The sequence below is a fragment of the Octopus bimaculoides genome, chromosome 7, assembly GCF_001194135.2.
Source record: "Octopus bimaculoides isolate UCB-OBI-ISO-001 chromosome 7, ASM119413v2, whole genome shotgun sequence".
NCBI lineage: Eukaryota > Metazoa > Mollusca > Cephalopoda > Octopoda > Octopodidae > Octopus > Octopus bimaculoides.
The window spans coordinates 30,820,871-30,836,392 of NC_068987.1; the positions used below are offsets into that span (position 1 = coordinate 30,820,871).

At 37.1% G+C, this 15,522-nt stretch overlaps 2 protein-coding genes across 4 annotated transcripts in view; one reads left to right on the forward strand and one right to left on the reverse strand.

The window, feature by feature from the left end:
* LOC106874173 (intraflagellar transport protein 81 homolog) overlaps positions 1 to 14,721 on the reverse strand; it is a 40,778-nt gene extending 26,057 nt beyond the window's left edge. Inside the window, exons 1-4 of one of the 3 annotated variants that reach the window (XM_014921822.2) lie at positions 14,576 to 14,721; positions 10,366 to 10,533; positions 6,204 to 6,307; positions 489 to 669 (exon numbers count right to left, since the gene is read on the reverse strand). In XM_014921822.2, coding sequence (XP_014777308.1) covers positions 489 to 669; positions 6,204 to 6,307; positions 10,366 to 10,509 — 429 coding nt within the window. In that variant the 5' untranslated portion in view covers positions 10,510 to 10,533; positions 14,576 to 14,721. Of the gene's footprint in view, positions 1 to 488; positions 670 to 6,203; positions 6,308 to 10,365; positions 10,534 to 14,285; positions 14,471 to 14,570 lie in introns of those variants that run through there. The other 2 variants (XM_014921824.2, XM_014921823.2) reach the window with 2 other exon arrangements.
* A 15-nt stretch (positions 14,722 to 14,736) lies between these two features.
* The window catches only part of LOC106874174 (signal peptidase complex subunit 2), a 16,594-nt gene continuing 15,808 nt past the window's right edge, over positions 14,737 to 15,522 (forward strand). Inside the window, exon 1 of the mRNA XM_014921825.2 lies at positions 14,737 to 14,878. Within this exon, the coding sequence (XP_014777311.1) occupies positions 14,846 to 14,878 (33 nt within the window). The 5' untranslated portion in view covers positions 14,737 to 14,845. The remainder of the gene's footprint in view (positions 14,879 to 15,522) is intronic.

Consider the following 15,522-nt stretch of genomic DNA (forward strand, 5'->3'; position numbering starts at 1 on the left):
TCCGGCTGTAGAAACTCTGCCAAATCAGATTGGAGCCTGCATCTGGTTCACCAGTCCTCAGTCAAATCGTCCAACCCATGCTAGCATGGAAAGCGGATGTTGAACGATGATGATGATTTAGATATATGTTATGTGTGTGTGTATGTGTATGTATGAGTGCGTGTATATATTTATGTGTGTGTATCTTTGTGTCTGTGTTTGTCCCCACCTACCATTGCTTGACAATCGATGGTAGTGTGTTTATGTCCCTGTAACTTAGCAGTTCAGCAAAAGGGACTGATAGATTAAGTACTAGGCTTACAAAGAATAAGTCTTGGGGTTGATTTCTTTGACTTAAAACCCTTTAAGGTGGTGCTCCAGCATGGCTGCAAATTACTGAAATGTGTACTAGAAAAAAAAAATAAAAAGAATAATACTACAACTCTATCAAAAAGATAGCTGTAGAGAAGAGGAAGTTAGAAAGTGAAACCAAACAGAAGGTAACTTACTTGTTCATAGGACTCAATTACAGTTTGATCTTGCATAATGTCTGTAGGAACAGTAATCTTGACAAGAAACTGAGCAAGATAAGCCCGTTTCTTCAGATCTGTTATTCTTTGTAGAAGCCATTCCAGGATAGGATAAACAACAGACTTCTCAGCTTGAACAAGGCCACAGTTGAAATCAGAACTAAAACCAAAAAATAAAGACTCACTTTAGGAAAACCATTTTTTAATCACCACCATAATCACAACCATCATCATTGTCTAACGTCCACCTTTTCCATGCTTGCATATGTAAAGAGAAGGAAAAACAATACTTTATTACCAATAAAACTAATTTTTTATTTCTATCTTTTTTTTAAATATCTCAGTCACAGGATAAAGGAAAGTGCACGAGCTGCCTTTTTAGGGTCTACAAGACTGATGGGACGAAGGAATGAAGTTTTCCTCAGACTGAAGATCTGATTCAATTGTTTGCAACTGAGTGAACCCTGCAAAAGGCACTATTGGACCATGGGCTGGTCCCACCAACAGGCTTCCATACGACTTCAGCCTACCAAATTCTACTCAGAATACTTTAGTCAACTTGAGGTTAGGCTAAAGACCTTTGCCCAAAGTTCTGTGTGGTAGGACTGAACCAAAAACTGCACAGTTTTGAAGACAACTTCAGAACCACACAGCCATGCCTACCCCAGCATAATAAATTGATGAAAATCATCGTGTCTTATTCTTGCTTGTGACTACATAGATACCTAAAACAATGAGGAAAGTATGGTACAAGCAACCAGATCATACACATCGATGAGCAATAGCTATGCTTGTGCGTATGTGTTTCACATTAGTTGACAACCTTTAAAAATAGAAGACACACTGGATATTGTATTCCTGGGTACACAATGCCTGAAAAGTTGGAAGGTCTTTAATCAGGGCAGATAAAACTTGACAGTTTGTATGTGGAGAGATCAAAATGTAATAGGATATTTCATTACTGTTATCATGTAACTCCACTTCAGCCCTGATGGAGTGGAAATATCACCAAAAGTGGCTCCAAACATGGCCACTCTCTCCCTCTCTTAGGGATTGTGTACCTAGGACTACATTATCTGATGTCTCTCTTCCCTTATCAAGACAGAAAGGTATCATGTAAGGGAGATTACTCTGCTACATCTAGCAGATCAAATCGAGAAAACACATACAAGTTCCTTTGTTGTTTATTTGAGTAACAATACACTTATTTTTCCCATTCTTTTAACTGGTTTCAATCGTTGAACTGTGGCCATACTGGGCACTGCTTTTAAAGGCTTCAGTCAACTGTATTGACCCAGTAACCATTCTAAGACATTTATATACCAAATGACTACTACATAAAGAGATATAATTCAAGATAAAGATTTACATCAGTATACACAGATATATGCACATCACCATCATCAGCTTTATTTTACATCTACTTTCCATGCTGACATGAGTTAGATGAATCATCATGATCTGAGGCAATTTTTATTCCATGTTACTTTAGAGGAGTTGGTACACTACATCTAATTTGTACATCCCATCCTTGATATGATGCCCTTCCTGAAACTAAGGAACGAGATGTTTTTTTCTTGCCCATTTGGCATCACTGATATAACTGACTTTTTTGACATCAGATGCTTTTTGTCCCAGGGGCTTTTGACATCATAAGAATTTCATTTTTTATTCTAGTTGACAACTAGCTTTTTATCACAACTACTAAGCATTATTTAATTTCTACTTCACTTTATGTATATTATGGCTATCTGTCAAAACAACGGTGAGATTCTTTTGCTACTGCAAAATCCCATTGGGTTAATTAATCATAAATAAGAGGGTCAGTACCGCCTGACTGGCCTTCGTGCGGGTGACACGTAAAAGCACCCATTACACTCTCTGAGTGGTTGGCGTTAGGAAGGGCATCCAGCTGTAGAAACTCTGCCAAATCAGATTGGAGCCTGGTGTTGCCATCCGGTTTTACCAGTCCTCAGTCAAATCGTCCAACCCATGCTAGCATGGAAAGCGGACGTTAAATGATGATGACGATGATGAATTAGTGTTAATGAATTACAATAGGCTTTTCTGACACATATTTGGGAAAACGACACAGTTAATTGCATCAATCTCATTACTTGCCTCATACTATTTCAAATCTTGAAAGCATGGATGGCAAAGTTGATTGATGCTAGTGAGATTTGAACTCAAACCACAAAGAGATGTAAGTACATACTGCATGCTTTTTTTGTCTGATATGCAGTCCATTCTTTGATTCCCTTTCTTTTAACATTGATTTCTCACATTTTCACTAGGCCAAAAATCAGTAAGAGAGGAGTATGACCAATGAAACCAACTTCAACAAAAAAATAATGCGATTCTACTATAAACACAAGACCTGAAATTTGAAGGGGATGGGTTAGGCAATTACATTTACCCCAGTGTTCATCTGGTACTTTTGTATTTCATTGACCCTGAAAGGGGTGAAATACAAAGTCCACCTTGGCAGAATTTGCTTTCAGAACATAAAGCAAGAAGAAATGCCACTAAGCATTTGTCCAGCTGTACATTGCTGGAGACACAAAATCCAGGTGTGTTTACAGAATCAAATATGAACTTGTAACAAAGATACATATATAGAAGAGGCATTTATCCCAATACTCTCTATATTTCTACCAACTATCAGCTTTTAATGTTAAATAATGATTTCTGGCATATGAAACTGGCCACATTTTTGGAAGAGGACGGTTAATTCAATAGTATTTGACGAATACTTAATTTGCTAGCGTATAATGTTTGCTGTCACAGATGGTATGTTACCAAGCTGAGCTTACTACAATGGTAGAGTGTGGTAAGAAACTTACTTCCAAAGCACATGGTTCTGGATTCAGTCTCATTGCATAACATTGTGGGCAAATATTTTCTACTATAGCCTCTGGCTGACCAAAGCTTTGTGAGTGAATTTGGTAGACAGAAATTGAAAAAAAGCCAGTCACACACATATATATATGTATGTATGTATGTATGTATGTGTGTGTGTGTGTGTGTGTATGTGTGTGTGCGTGTGTTTTTGTGTCTGTATATGTCCTCCACCGCTGCTCGACAACCAGTATTGGCATGTTTATTTCCTTCTAACTTAGTAATTGGGTAAAAGAGACAGAATAAGTACCAGGCTTAAAAAAAAAATCACTAGGTTTGATTCATTTGATTAAAAATTCTGCAAGGCAGTGCTCCAGCATGGCCGTAATCTAATGATTGAAACAAATTGTTGGCACTGTTGTTGTTGTTGGCACTCCGTTGCTTACGACGTCGAGGGTTCCAGTTGATCCGATCAACGGAACAGCCTGCTCATGAAATTAATATGCAAGTGGCTGAGCACTCCACAGACACGTGTACCCTTAACGTAGTTCTCGGGGATATTCAGCGTGACACAGTGTGACAAGGCTGACCCTTTGAATTACAGGCACAACAGAAACAGGAAGTAAGAGTGAGAGAAAGTTGTGGTGAAAGAGTACAGCAGGGTTCACCACCATCCCCTGCCGGAGCCTCATGGAGCTTTAGGTGTTTTCGCTCAATAAACACTCACAACGCCCAGTCTGGGAATCGAAACCGCGATCCTATGACCGCGAGCCCGCTGCCCTAACCACTGGGCCATTGCGCCTCCACGATTGAAACATGTAAAAGGAATACAAACTGCAAACAATTTCTAGACATCATTATATGACTCCAACCTGACTTAATCTGTTTCAAACCGAATCATCTGAAAACAAATAACAATCGGATTATATCACAATGCTGCAAGACAAGAATTATTATTTGCCATCTTTGATGGGTGTGTTACACTCACCAAATACACCTATGTTAGACGTTGGTACTCAATTTACTAATCACAGGAGACAAAATAAGGTAAGAGTTGACCGTGGCACGATAAAAGCTCAAAACGTAAAGGGACATAATTCTATATCACATTCTTACTGTCAACAGAATTTATTTTGCCATCAATACCCAACAATAATGATTTTTCAATATAATTTGTAGAGAAGGGATTAGGTGTTGAAAGATAGATCACCTCCAATATTTGGCAGTACCAGCCAGAAAAAAAATGGCAAAGTCAATTCAGGTAGGATTTACCTAATAATAATAATAATAATAATATACAAAGACCTGGAAATAGAGGTAACTCGAATGTGGAATCTAAAAACAGAAACAATTCCTATCATAGTAGGTGCCTTAGGTATAATAAAAAAATATTCAGACAAATACATAACAAAAACACCAGGACTTACAAATATATATAACATACATAAAATTGCACTACTGGGCACTGCACACATCCTATGCAAAACACTTTCATTACAGTAACCATAAGAGCATCACAGCAAACTACAGCACATACCCAAGGCACACAGAGGTGCGCTCGGTAGTGAAGTGAAAGCATGTTATAAAAATAAAACTACTGAACAATAATAATAATAATATTTTCTACTACAGGCACAAGGCCTGAAATTTTGGGGATGGGGTCTAGTCAATTGCATCAAATTTAGTGCTCAAATGGTACTAAATTTATCAACCCCAAAAGGATGAAAGGCAAAGTTGACCTCAATGAAATTTTAAATCAGAATATAAAGTCAGACAGAAGAAGAAGAAGAAGAAGGAGGTGGAGGCGGAGGAGGAGGAGGAGGAGAAGAAGAAGAAGAAGAAGAAGAAGAAGAAGAACAACAACAACAGTTTCAAATTTTGCCACAAGGGCAGCCATTTTGGGGAAGGGGACCAGTCGATTAGAGCGACTCTAGTAAGCAACTGGTACTTAATTTATCAACCTGAAAGGATGAAAAGCAAAGTCGACCTCAGTGGAATTTGAACTTAGAACATAGTGGCAGACGAAATAACACAAAACATTTTGCCCAGTGTGCTAACGATTCTGCTAGTTTGTTGCCTTAATAATGATAATAATAATGATTTCAAATTTTACAAGGGCAGCCATTTTGGAGGTGGGGATGACTCGATTACATCGACCCCAGTGTTTGACTGGTACTTGTTTTATCGACCCCCACCAAAAGGATGAAAAGCAAAGTCAACCTTGGTGGAATTTGAACTCAGAATGTAATGGGCAAAGGAAATACCGCTAAACATTTCGCCCAGCATACTCTCTTTTTACTTGTTTCAGTCATTTGACTGTGGCCATGCTGGAGCACCGCCTTTAGTCGAGCAAATCTACCCCAGGAGTTATTCTTTGTAAGCCTAGTACTTATTCTATTGGACTCTTTTTGCCGAACCGCTAAGTTACCGGGACGTAAACACACCAGCATCGGTTGTCAAGCAATGTTGGCGGGGACAAACACAGACACACAAATACATATATATATATATATATATATATATATATATATATGGAAGAATGTACGAAAAAAAACAACAACAGACGAGGACAGGTGGTGTAAACAACAAAAGGATGTATTAGTTTGACGCTCATACGACAGGCTTCTTTCAGTTTCTGTCTACCAAATCCACTCACAAGGCTTTGGTTGGCCCGAGGCTATAGTAGAAGACACTTGCCCAAGGTGTCACGCAGTGGGAATGAACTCGGGACCGTGTGGTTGGTAAGCAAGCTACTTACCACGCATCCACTCCTAATGATTCTGCCTTAGTGATAATAATAATAATTATTGTTTAATTATTCAAAAAGAAATTAATAAGAAATTAATTAATACTTACAATGATTCTTTATCAGAAGGTGGAGTATATTTCAAAATCTTCAATGTATTCATAATACGAAGAGCTGTCTGTTCAGGAGTTTCTTGTCTAATATCAAGTTTGTGCTGAAAAGGAGCAGAAATATGAAATGAAGGCATTGGTAAATTTTGTCTAAATTTCTGAAATGAGGAATTATGGTTCTCATCTTGGTTATTACAGACAAATTTTGATCATTGTATCTTCTGGCCATCTTCAGGTGTCTGTCATATTTCATAGTCTTCTCAGAATTTCAAACAAAACCCTTTAATTAACTCATTAGCATTTACATAATTCTCTCAAAATTAAAACTCATTTATTTACATTGTATTGACTTAATCATGTATTATCTTTAGCGTCAAGATTTTGATGAAGTAACTGCCAATATTTAGAATGATGTTGTAAGGCTGGTGTGATAGGTCAGATCTGGACAGTTTGAACATAATAGAATATTTTGGCAGGACATGGTCAGTTTAAATGCTAAAGGATTAAACCAACAGAGGTTCTGTTGTCCATACGAGGAATATTCTAATTCTGATTTCTGATGTTGCTTGCTTATTCCCCTTGAAACAATGTGTGTATGTGTGTGTGTGCATATTCACTGCGTCAATGTGTCCATCCCTGCTCATCTCTTGTGCACACTCCTATCCACCCTTTTCAATTCTTTTGCCCCTATTCTCTAGTATCTACCTTGTACCTTGAGGCTATGCCCAACCATCTCTCTCTCTTTCACTCTGACTTCCTTTTCAATCAGCAGAGACAGGGCCTCAGCAAAACACCTGTTCCTGTCCCCTCTATCATACTTTCACCTCTTTCAATACTACTCCTCAACTCAGTGGAAAGGTCTTGTCTTGCAGTGGAAAAGTCATGTCTTGGTGATCTCACTAGTGCTGGTACCATGAAAAAAAGCAACCGGTATCATGAAAAAGTGCATCTGGTACACTCAGTAAAGTTGGCATTAGGAAGGGCATCCAGCTATAGAAACCATGCCAAAGCAGACATTGAAGCTTGGGTCAGGCTTCTGACTTGTCAGTTCCTGTTGAATTGTTTATGCCAGCATGGGTAAAAAATATTAACCAAGGATGATTATATATATATCATCATCATCGTTTAACGTCTGCTTTCCATGCTAGCATGGGTTGGACAATTTGACTGAGGACTGGTGAACCAGATGGCTGCACCAGGCTCCAATCTGATCTGGTAGAGTTTCTACAGCTGGATGCCCTTCCTAACGCCAACCACTCAGAGAGTGTAGTGATATATAAGATAAACTATAAATAATGGTCATTACATGGTTTTCTTTACTGTAGTAAATTTGATTTGGAGCTTTTTCCAGTTGTCATTATAGGTTTATTATTGATAAGTTTACTCAATTGGCCTTTGATCACTTGAGAAAAATTAAATGACTCAAAATATTAATGTTACTTTCATCAGAGCCATTTCTGGTTAGAGAGAGAGAGAGAGAGAGAGAGAGAGAGAGAGAGAGAGAGAGAGAGAGAGAGAGAGAGAGAGAGAGAGAGAGAGCTTGACTGGCCTAGAGATCGAACTCATGTTCACTAGCTAAGCTACTACACTTAATCAATGTTCATATTCACTATCTCACAGAATTAGTTTTGCTGGTAGGTGTGAAATCAATCTCTGAGTCAAACAATATAAATACTCTGCTTCAAGTGAAAAAAAATTCTCTGATATGGAGACCAGAATGAGAACTATGTACCACATGGATTTAATAAAGAACTTGGATCCAAATTCCAGAAATATTACTAAATACAACAGACACCTCAAAGCAACAACAGTTGAAATATTGTGAATGTAACAACCAAGATGGAGACACAAGTCTGAATAAATTAGTGTACAAGAATACAATAGTCACCTTCTGTTTCATCACAAATACCTTTACACTTAAATGCAAAGAAACAGATGTCAGTGCCAGTGGCACAAAAAAAAACACTCAATGCACACTGTAATGTGGTTGGCATTAGGAAGAGCATCCAGCTGTAGAAACCACGCCAAAACTGACATGGAGCACGATGCAGCAATGTAGCTCACTGGATCCTGTCAAAACGTCCAGTCCATGTCAGCATGGAAAATGACTGTTCAATGATGATGATACAATACAAATTGCTCAACTTAAACTTATAGTTCAAAAGCCAATAGTGTACTTAAGTATTGTGCGAAGAGGCAACATCATAAAAAAGAACAAAAGTTAAGTTAATGATAACATATTTAATTAAAAAAAACATTATGTTCTTGATTAGAAGTACTTATTGGGTGTGTAGAAAAGATAACAATTTAAAGATGTTATTTTAATTATTTTAGTAAGTATGGGAGACAATTCTGAGAATGTTTTCAATTTCATTAGACCTCACCAGAAAATCATTATTACCTCGAAAAATTAGTAAATACAGTGAAGGTGCAGGCATGTGGTTTTGGGTTGGTCCCATTATGTTTGAGGACTGGACTGCAGTAAGGAGAAATCTATGGAACAAAATCCTCCATCTCCATTCTTACTGGTCTTGTACCAGTTCAAAAATGATGTTAACATACTTTAGTTCACTTGGATTATCAAATGATTCTTTGGACATAAGAGTAGATGCCACACATTGGGAGTCCTGGGCACCTTATTTTTTTTTCAAATGTCCACATTCACATGTTTTTTCTGTTGGCTGCACCAAACATGATGACAGATGTGCTACATATTCTGCTAATTAACTCTTTATGCAGCACTGCTTCAGTGTTTTATCTTTCAGGGATAAAAGGGTTAAGTCACACAGCAATTTTATTCTGTCACTTACCTTTAACTTTCAGATTACTCTGGGAAATGTAATGCTTTTTTATACACAATGGTTTGAATTAACTATACATCATCTTGTAGCTTCAAGATTTCAATGATATAATTGTATAATTTTAGAATGACAGAGTAGGGTAAGTGTGAGAAGGCCAGGTTTGTCCAGTCTGAACATAAAATGGGTAAAATATTTTGGCCAGATATGGTCAGTTTAAATGCTAAATGGTTAAGTGTAAAAGGCAAGTGACAGTGCCTTTTACACTGGCAGTTATTTTAGTGCAGTAAAAGTAACATTAAGATAACATGTGAATGACTTTTAGTCATAGTCGTGTGCTTGAAGAAGCTTCAGAGAAACTAGAACTAGTCTATTAAATCTACCTCAGTAATTCACTAGAACTTTTGAAGGATAAAAACAAGGTTCAACATGGGCAGGATTTGAACTCAGTATGTAAAGGGCTAGAACTAAATACTGCAAGGCATTTTGTCCAACACTCAAACAATTCCACCAATCCCTCACCTTATTCTTGGATGCTGCTTGACTAGATCAGATCACATCCCCTGTCTGGAAACCTTTTTGACACTGAAATAGATGAGCTCTGGCAACACTGCTTTTCTCTGTCAGAGCTTTACCGAACAGATTGATCTCACACATTTCCCCTGTCCTTATTCATATGTTTTAGTTTTATATGAGGGGGTACCCAAGAGAAACCGGAATTTTGCTATATTATTTTATTCACTTAGTTTTGCATGTTTACACTTTTATCGTTTTCAAAGTATTCTCCATTTGAAGCAATGCATCAGTCCAGGTGCATTTTCCACTATTCGAAGCAGTGCTGGAACTCTTGCGAAGTGATACCCTTTAATGCCTCCATCATTTCTTCTTCATCTCTTTCACATCTGCAAATTCTGTAGCACCAACTTTCGCCACCAGTGATGACCTTCGAAAAGAGTCTGGATCAACTTCCAACAGTTCTTTCAGTTCACGACATGCATGTGTTCTGCTTATGGCGGCGTCCTTGTAAGCAATTTGAAACATGACAACTGTTTCAGCTACCGTTTTCCCCTGCAGAAAACAGAATTTCATGGAAGCATGCTGTTCCTTCATTTCAGCAATTTCAAAAATTGACAAACACAGGAGAAGCACTGCAAAACAAAGACACACCATGTGGCAGTACTACATCACTCGATGCTGCTGGTCCGCACGCTGATGCCTGAGGGTCACATCAAGTGGTTTCTAGCCGTAGAAGACTGAACTACAAAGGGCTTGTCCCACAGAGAACACTTCCAGTTACTTTTGGGTACCCTCATACATGTGGATAATCTACAAGCAGAGAAGAAAAGAAGTTGAATGCTAATTACCTTAGAGTCTATTTCTGCCAAAACATCTGTAAGAATCTGTAGTAATGACAATGGCTCCAAGCTATCAAAAGATATCAGGTTAAAATTCTTATTGAAGGGTTCCTTGTTCAACCCTTGAACAATAAATTTCAGTTGATCCCTCATTGTGTTTTCTTCAGTGATTTAAAGCTAAAAAAGACATTCAAAGAATAAAAATAATAATTAGAAACAATAAATAAAGGTTTTCTGAAGGTAATGTAAATATAAAAAAGTTTGTCCGCAAGTAATTGATAATCAAGTGGACTAATGATCTAAAGCAGGCCGCCATGATTATCATTTCTTTCATATCTAGAACCACAAAGTCAATGTGCTCTGTTTTTAAGATAATAGTGCTTTTAAGGAAGATTCTGTTGCTAATTCTAGTAGGCTGTGTGAGCATATAGAGGCCTATCTCAAATGTTATTTTCTGACCTTCAGAATAAAAAAAAAAGAAGTTTTTCTATTAAAACACCAAACTACTAAATGTAAAATTATACTTACTCTTTGTTCATTCTGGGATATGCGAACTGATACAGTATGAGAAAATGATGGACAGAAAAAGGTCAAGAAGAAGATTTGTAGAGTATAAGACAAGACAATTAATAAAGTATAGGAGAATGATAATGTTGATACAGTATGGGACAATAAGACAGTTACAAGAATATGGTCAAGAGTTTATTTCTTATTACTGCTACTTATACAAGGTCCATCAAATAATTAACTTCAAAGTGAAATAAGTGACCAAACTATCGATAGGGTGACCCTGATAGTTTTAATCAATAAATACTAAAACTATTGAGGTGAATTTGCTAATCTGAGATCGAGTTAAGAGAAGGCAAGGGAGATAATTCAAAGCATTTTTTTTTTTTTTATGGATTAACACGTTTCAAGGAATTAAATTTAGAAATAAATAATGGAGAAATAGAAGTCCCAGATATTTTTAGAGATGGTGACAAGTCCAGACATCTTTTATCCTGACTAAATTACCAGAAGGAAGTTATTCGTTCAGAGCTACAGGTAGCAGAATTGCCCAGCTAAGTAAAAATAGTGGTCATATAGGCATACACTTTATCTCCTTACACCCCTCCTTTTCCCTGACATATGTTTCCCACAGTCAATCTTCCTAACACCCACTTCTCGCCACCCATGCTCAACAACCATTGTATTACCCCCACTCTTTCTCTCACATAGCAACCTGCACACATGTCCCTGTTGAATCTCTTCCCCACAACATATCCTCCCAATAGCTCCTCCCTCTACCTGTGCCCATTCATTACACCCCTTTCCTCAATCTACCAATATCCTTTTGCAATCTCGTGAACTCACCTACTCATCCTCTCCAATCCCCAAACTACTCACCATCATCTCCCCTCTCTCTCTCCCTCTCCTCACCTAAGGCAGCCATGTTTCCCCTCTAATGAAAGAATCCTTTTTCTGTCCCTTCTTACTATAACCCCCCCTCTCCACACACACACACACACACACACACATTGATTAAGGGGTTTTGTCTTGCAACCTACTTGGTGGCTTCACTAGTGCCAGTGCTATGTAAAAAGCATCCAGTAAAATCTGTAAAGTGGTTGGCATTAGGAAGGGCATCCAGCAGCAGAAACCATGCCATAGCAGACACAAAGGATTGGTGCATTCTTCTGACTTATCAATTACTGTGGAACTGTCCAACCCATGCCATAATGGAAAACGGATGTTAAATGATGATTATCATCATCATAATTGATTCTGAATTGTAAACTCATCTTCTACGAGACTATCAATGATACAGAAAGAGATAGCAAATGGGTTATTAGTGATATAAAAGTGGGTCTTAAGTCATTCTGGAAGTTGTCAATGTAGAATTTACCCTTTAACTGTGAGACTGAATTTCATGGTTATTCCAGTAATGTTAAATATCTACCAAAAAATTGGTGTTTTCTGCAAGTCACATTGCTTCAATAAACTTGACATATCTCAACAAAGACTAGTTTCAAGCATGATATTCCACAAAAGATAGATTGGTATATAAAATTGCTTTCCAAAGTTAAGAGTAATGAAATTTTGAGTGGATATATATGATTCCCACAGTATAAAGGAGAAATATAGTAATTACAAAGAAGAAGAAAAAAAAGGAAAACAACTCCATATATTTTGTTGGTCAGTAGAAATATAGTATTTGTTATTACCTGGCTCTTATAGTAACTAGCTTAGACTGATGTTCAGTCTAAAGAGAGATATTTGCTGTACATATGATTAATGCTTCAGAATTTAATTGGAGGAGACAAAGTAACCTCGAGTTGTAGACCCAACAGATTGGTGACATCAATTCAATTGATTATCAACTTGGTGCTCTAAGAAATACGAGGGCCAGATTTGCTAAAATGCTAACAGTTATGTTAGTATATGCTACTCTGTAACAATCTGAGAGAAGACTTCTAAGCCAAGAGACGTGAGAAAGATGGTCTCACAGAGAAGCAACTTAACCAAATTTCAATGCCAGAGACAGATGAAAGCTTTGCTAATGACAGAGGTAATGAGATAGCTTTCATTGAAAATCTCAGTGTTGTGAGATCTACAATGTGTGATCAGGTCGCTGGTAGACTTAATTCTATGGAAACAGTTTATGTGGTGGGCACAAGAGAGAAAAATAGGTTGAAAGAGTTATATCCCTTGGCAGTTGACAGCGTCTTAAATTGGGACGAATATACAGGATAATGATTATATATATATATAATTCTCGAAACCACTTAAGAGGTGTGAAGAAAGACAAATGAGACTGAATATCAGTCGCACCTCTTGTTGGCGTAACAGAAGTATGCATGCGCACACGCACACATAAGCACGCGTATCTCGACTTTCCTGATAACTTTCTGAAAGAAATGCATATCTTAATGAAATTTTGCAGAGATACATTTCGAGGGTATAGTTTACGATTATATTAATAATACTCAGCTAGCAGAATCGCTACCACGTCGGACAAAAAGTTGAGCAGCAATTCTTCAGGCACTTAGTTCAAATTCCGCTGAAGTCGACTTTGCCTTTCACCCCTTTGAGATCGATAAAATAAGTATCAGCTGAGCATTGGGGTCGATGTAATTGACTACCACCCTCCTCTAAAACTTCAGGGCTCGTATTTACAGCAGAAATGATAATTACTTTTTGAAGTAGTTTTGGATCATTCCCCCTGCAATCCTGACTTTGCTTTTCCAAACTATTTTTAAAATATGGTTCAAATGTACAAAAAACAAAAGAGAAAATTAAAAAAAAAACCTGTTGGGATTAACGGTAAACATTTTAAAAACTATTTTTAAAATACATATTCCAGCGGGTAGATTACGCAAAGCTGAGGTTTTAAATTTATAGAGGTAAACCCCACCCCTGCAAATGCTGAAGTTACGGTGATAAGTCGGGGACTAGGTGTGGAGGAAAAAAACCAAATGATATGAAACTCCCAACAAATTTTTTTCTTCTAAATTCTAACAATATAATTGTAATCTACATCTTCGGAAACGTAAATCTGCGAAATTCCGTGAAAAAAATATAGTTTTCAGAAAAGTTATGAAGGAACAAATTTAGAGCGGAACACCAACATGTAGTTATATGTCCAATGGTTCATCAGCTTTTTCTAAAGTTTATATCGTAAACACTAGAAACTGTTAATAGAAACACACGCACACAGACACATATCAATTACTTGTCTCAAAATATGTAATATACAATTAATCTTATTTACAATTTGATATATCAATACATCGTCTTAACCAAGAACAGGTAAATGAAGTAACAAGAATGGCATAACTACAGGGTTTTACCCCCCCCCCCCCCCAGACTTTGGGAGGTCATAACTTTCAGAAAAATGAATATTTTTTAATGAAATTTTCTATGAAAATGCCACAAGAATAATTACATACATTTATCAAATGTGTGTGTACACTAGTCAGCAAGTGCCTCATCTAAGTCGAATGATCTACTAGATGTAGCAGCGAAATTTCTTCTTAACCGCAAATTATTGTGGTAGATAAAGAAAAAGGACATTCAAGAAACGCTCACAAAACAAAGAGGATGTAAGTGTTCGTTTGACCATCCACTCAGTCCGGTCTGAATAAAGTCCATGTTTATGAAGAGCATAACTTGAATAAAGAAATAATGGGACGACATTAACTGGAATTATAAGAAAATATATATTAAGTATTTACTTCACCTAAAGCCTTTAGTTTTGTTTTTTTTAACTTTGTCCGTAGAATACACCATGTACGCAATAAAACTTGCAAATACTAGAACTTTGGTATGTATATATATATATATATGTTCAGTAATGTTGTTTTGACAACGGTATCCAACGGAATAATTAACCCAGCCTCGTTCTGATAATCTACGTCGACTTCCGTTTATGACTTCCTCTGTGAAATCCGTGTTTCTCCTGTTTCCGCCTTTAATTAATTAATCTAACTCTGTTTACTTTTTAGCAAAAATGGCTAATAGTAACAAAGGTAAAAAGAGTGCAGTGAGTATAATTTATTTATATTACAAGCAGCTGGTTATTTAAGCAATCTTCAAATTACCCTTCCATATGTAGCGCTCCATCTGATGTTTATCGTTTCGTTCACACCGAACCAGATCTGACCAAACCGATATGTAATTTAAAGTATTCCAGCTGTATCCGTCCCGTCACCTCGTATATGTACGACTCTGTTTTGCAGTAGTTTCCTTCTATCTCAAAATGAAATGAGAATTATTTGAACGAAGTGTGGTTTCTATTTCCAACACGTCAAACTCTGTTCTCTTCTACGTATATTTACACATCTTAAAATACAACGTTCACTCACATATATATATATACACATGCAGAAATATGTATGTTGTTTTTCATGCATCTACGCGCTTATCGGAATGAATTATCAGCTTCAAATATATTTTAATCGCCTGAATACATCGTTGCTTATACCTATTGCCACTCGCCAAATGATCTCAAAAATTGTTAATAATTTATTGGCATTTCGTTCGTTTTTACATTGCTGAAGTTCACTTTGCCTTTCTTCCTTTCGGGGCCGATAAATTAAGTATCCGTTGAGCCCTACCGTTTATGTAATCGACTCTCCCCGGAACTTGCTGGCACTTTTTGATGGAAAAAATTTATGGGGGGGGGGG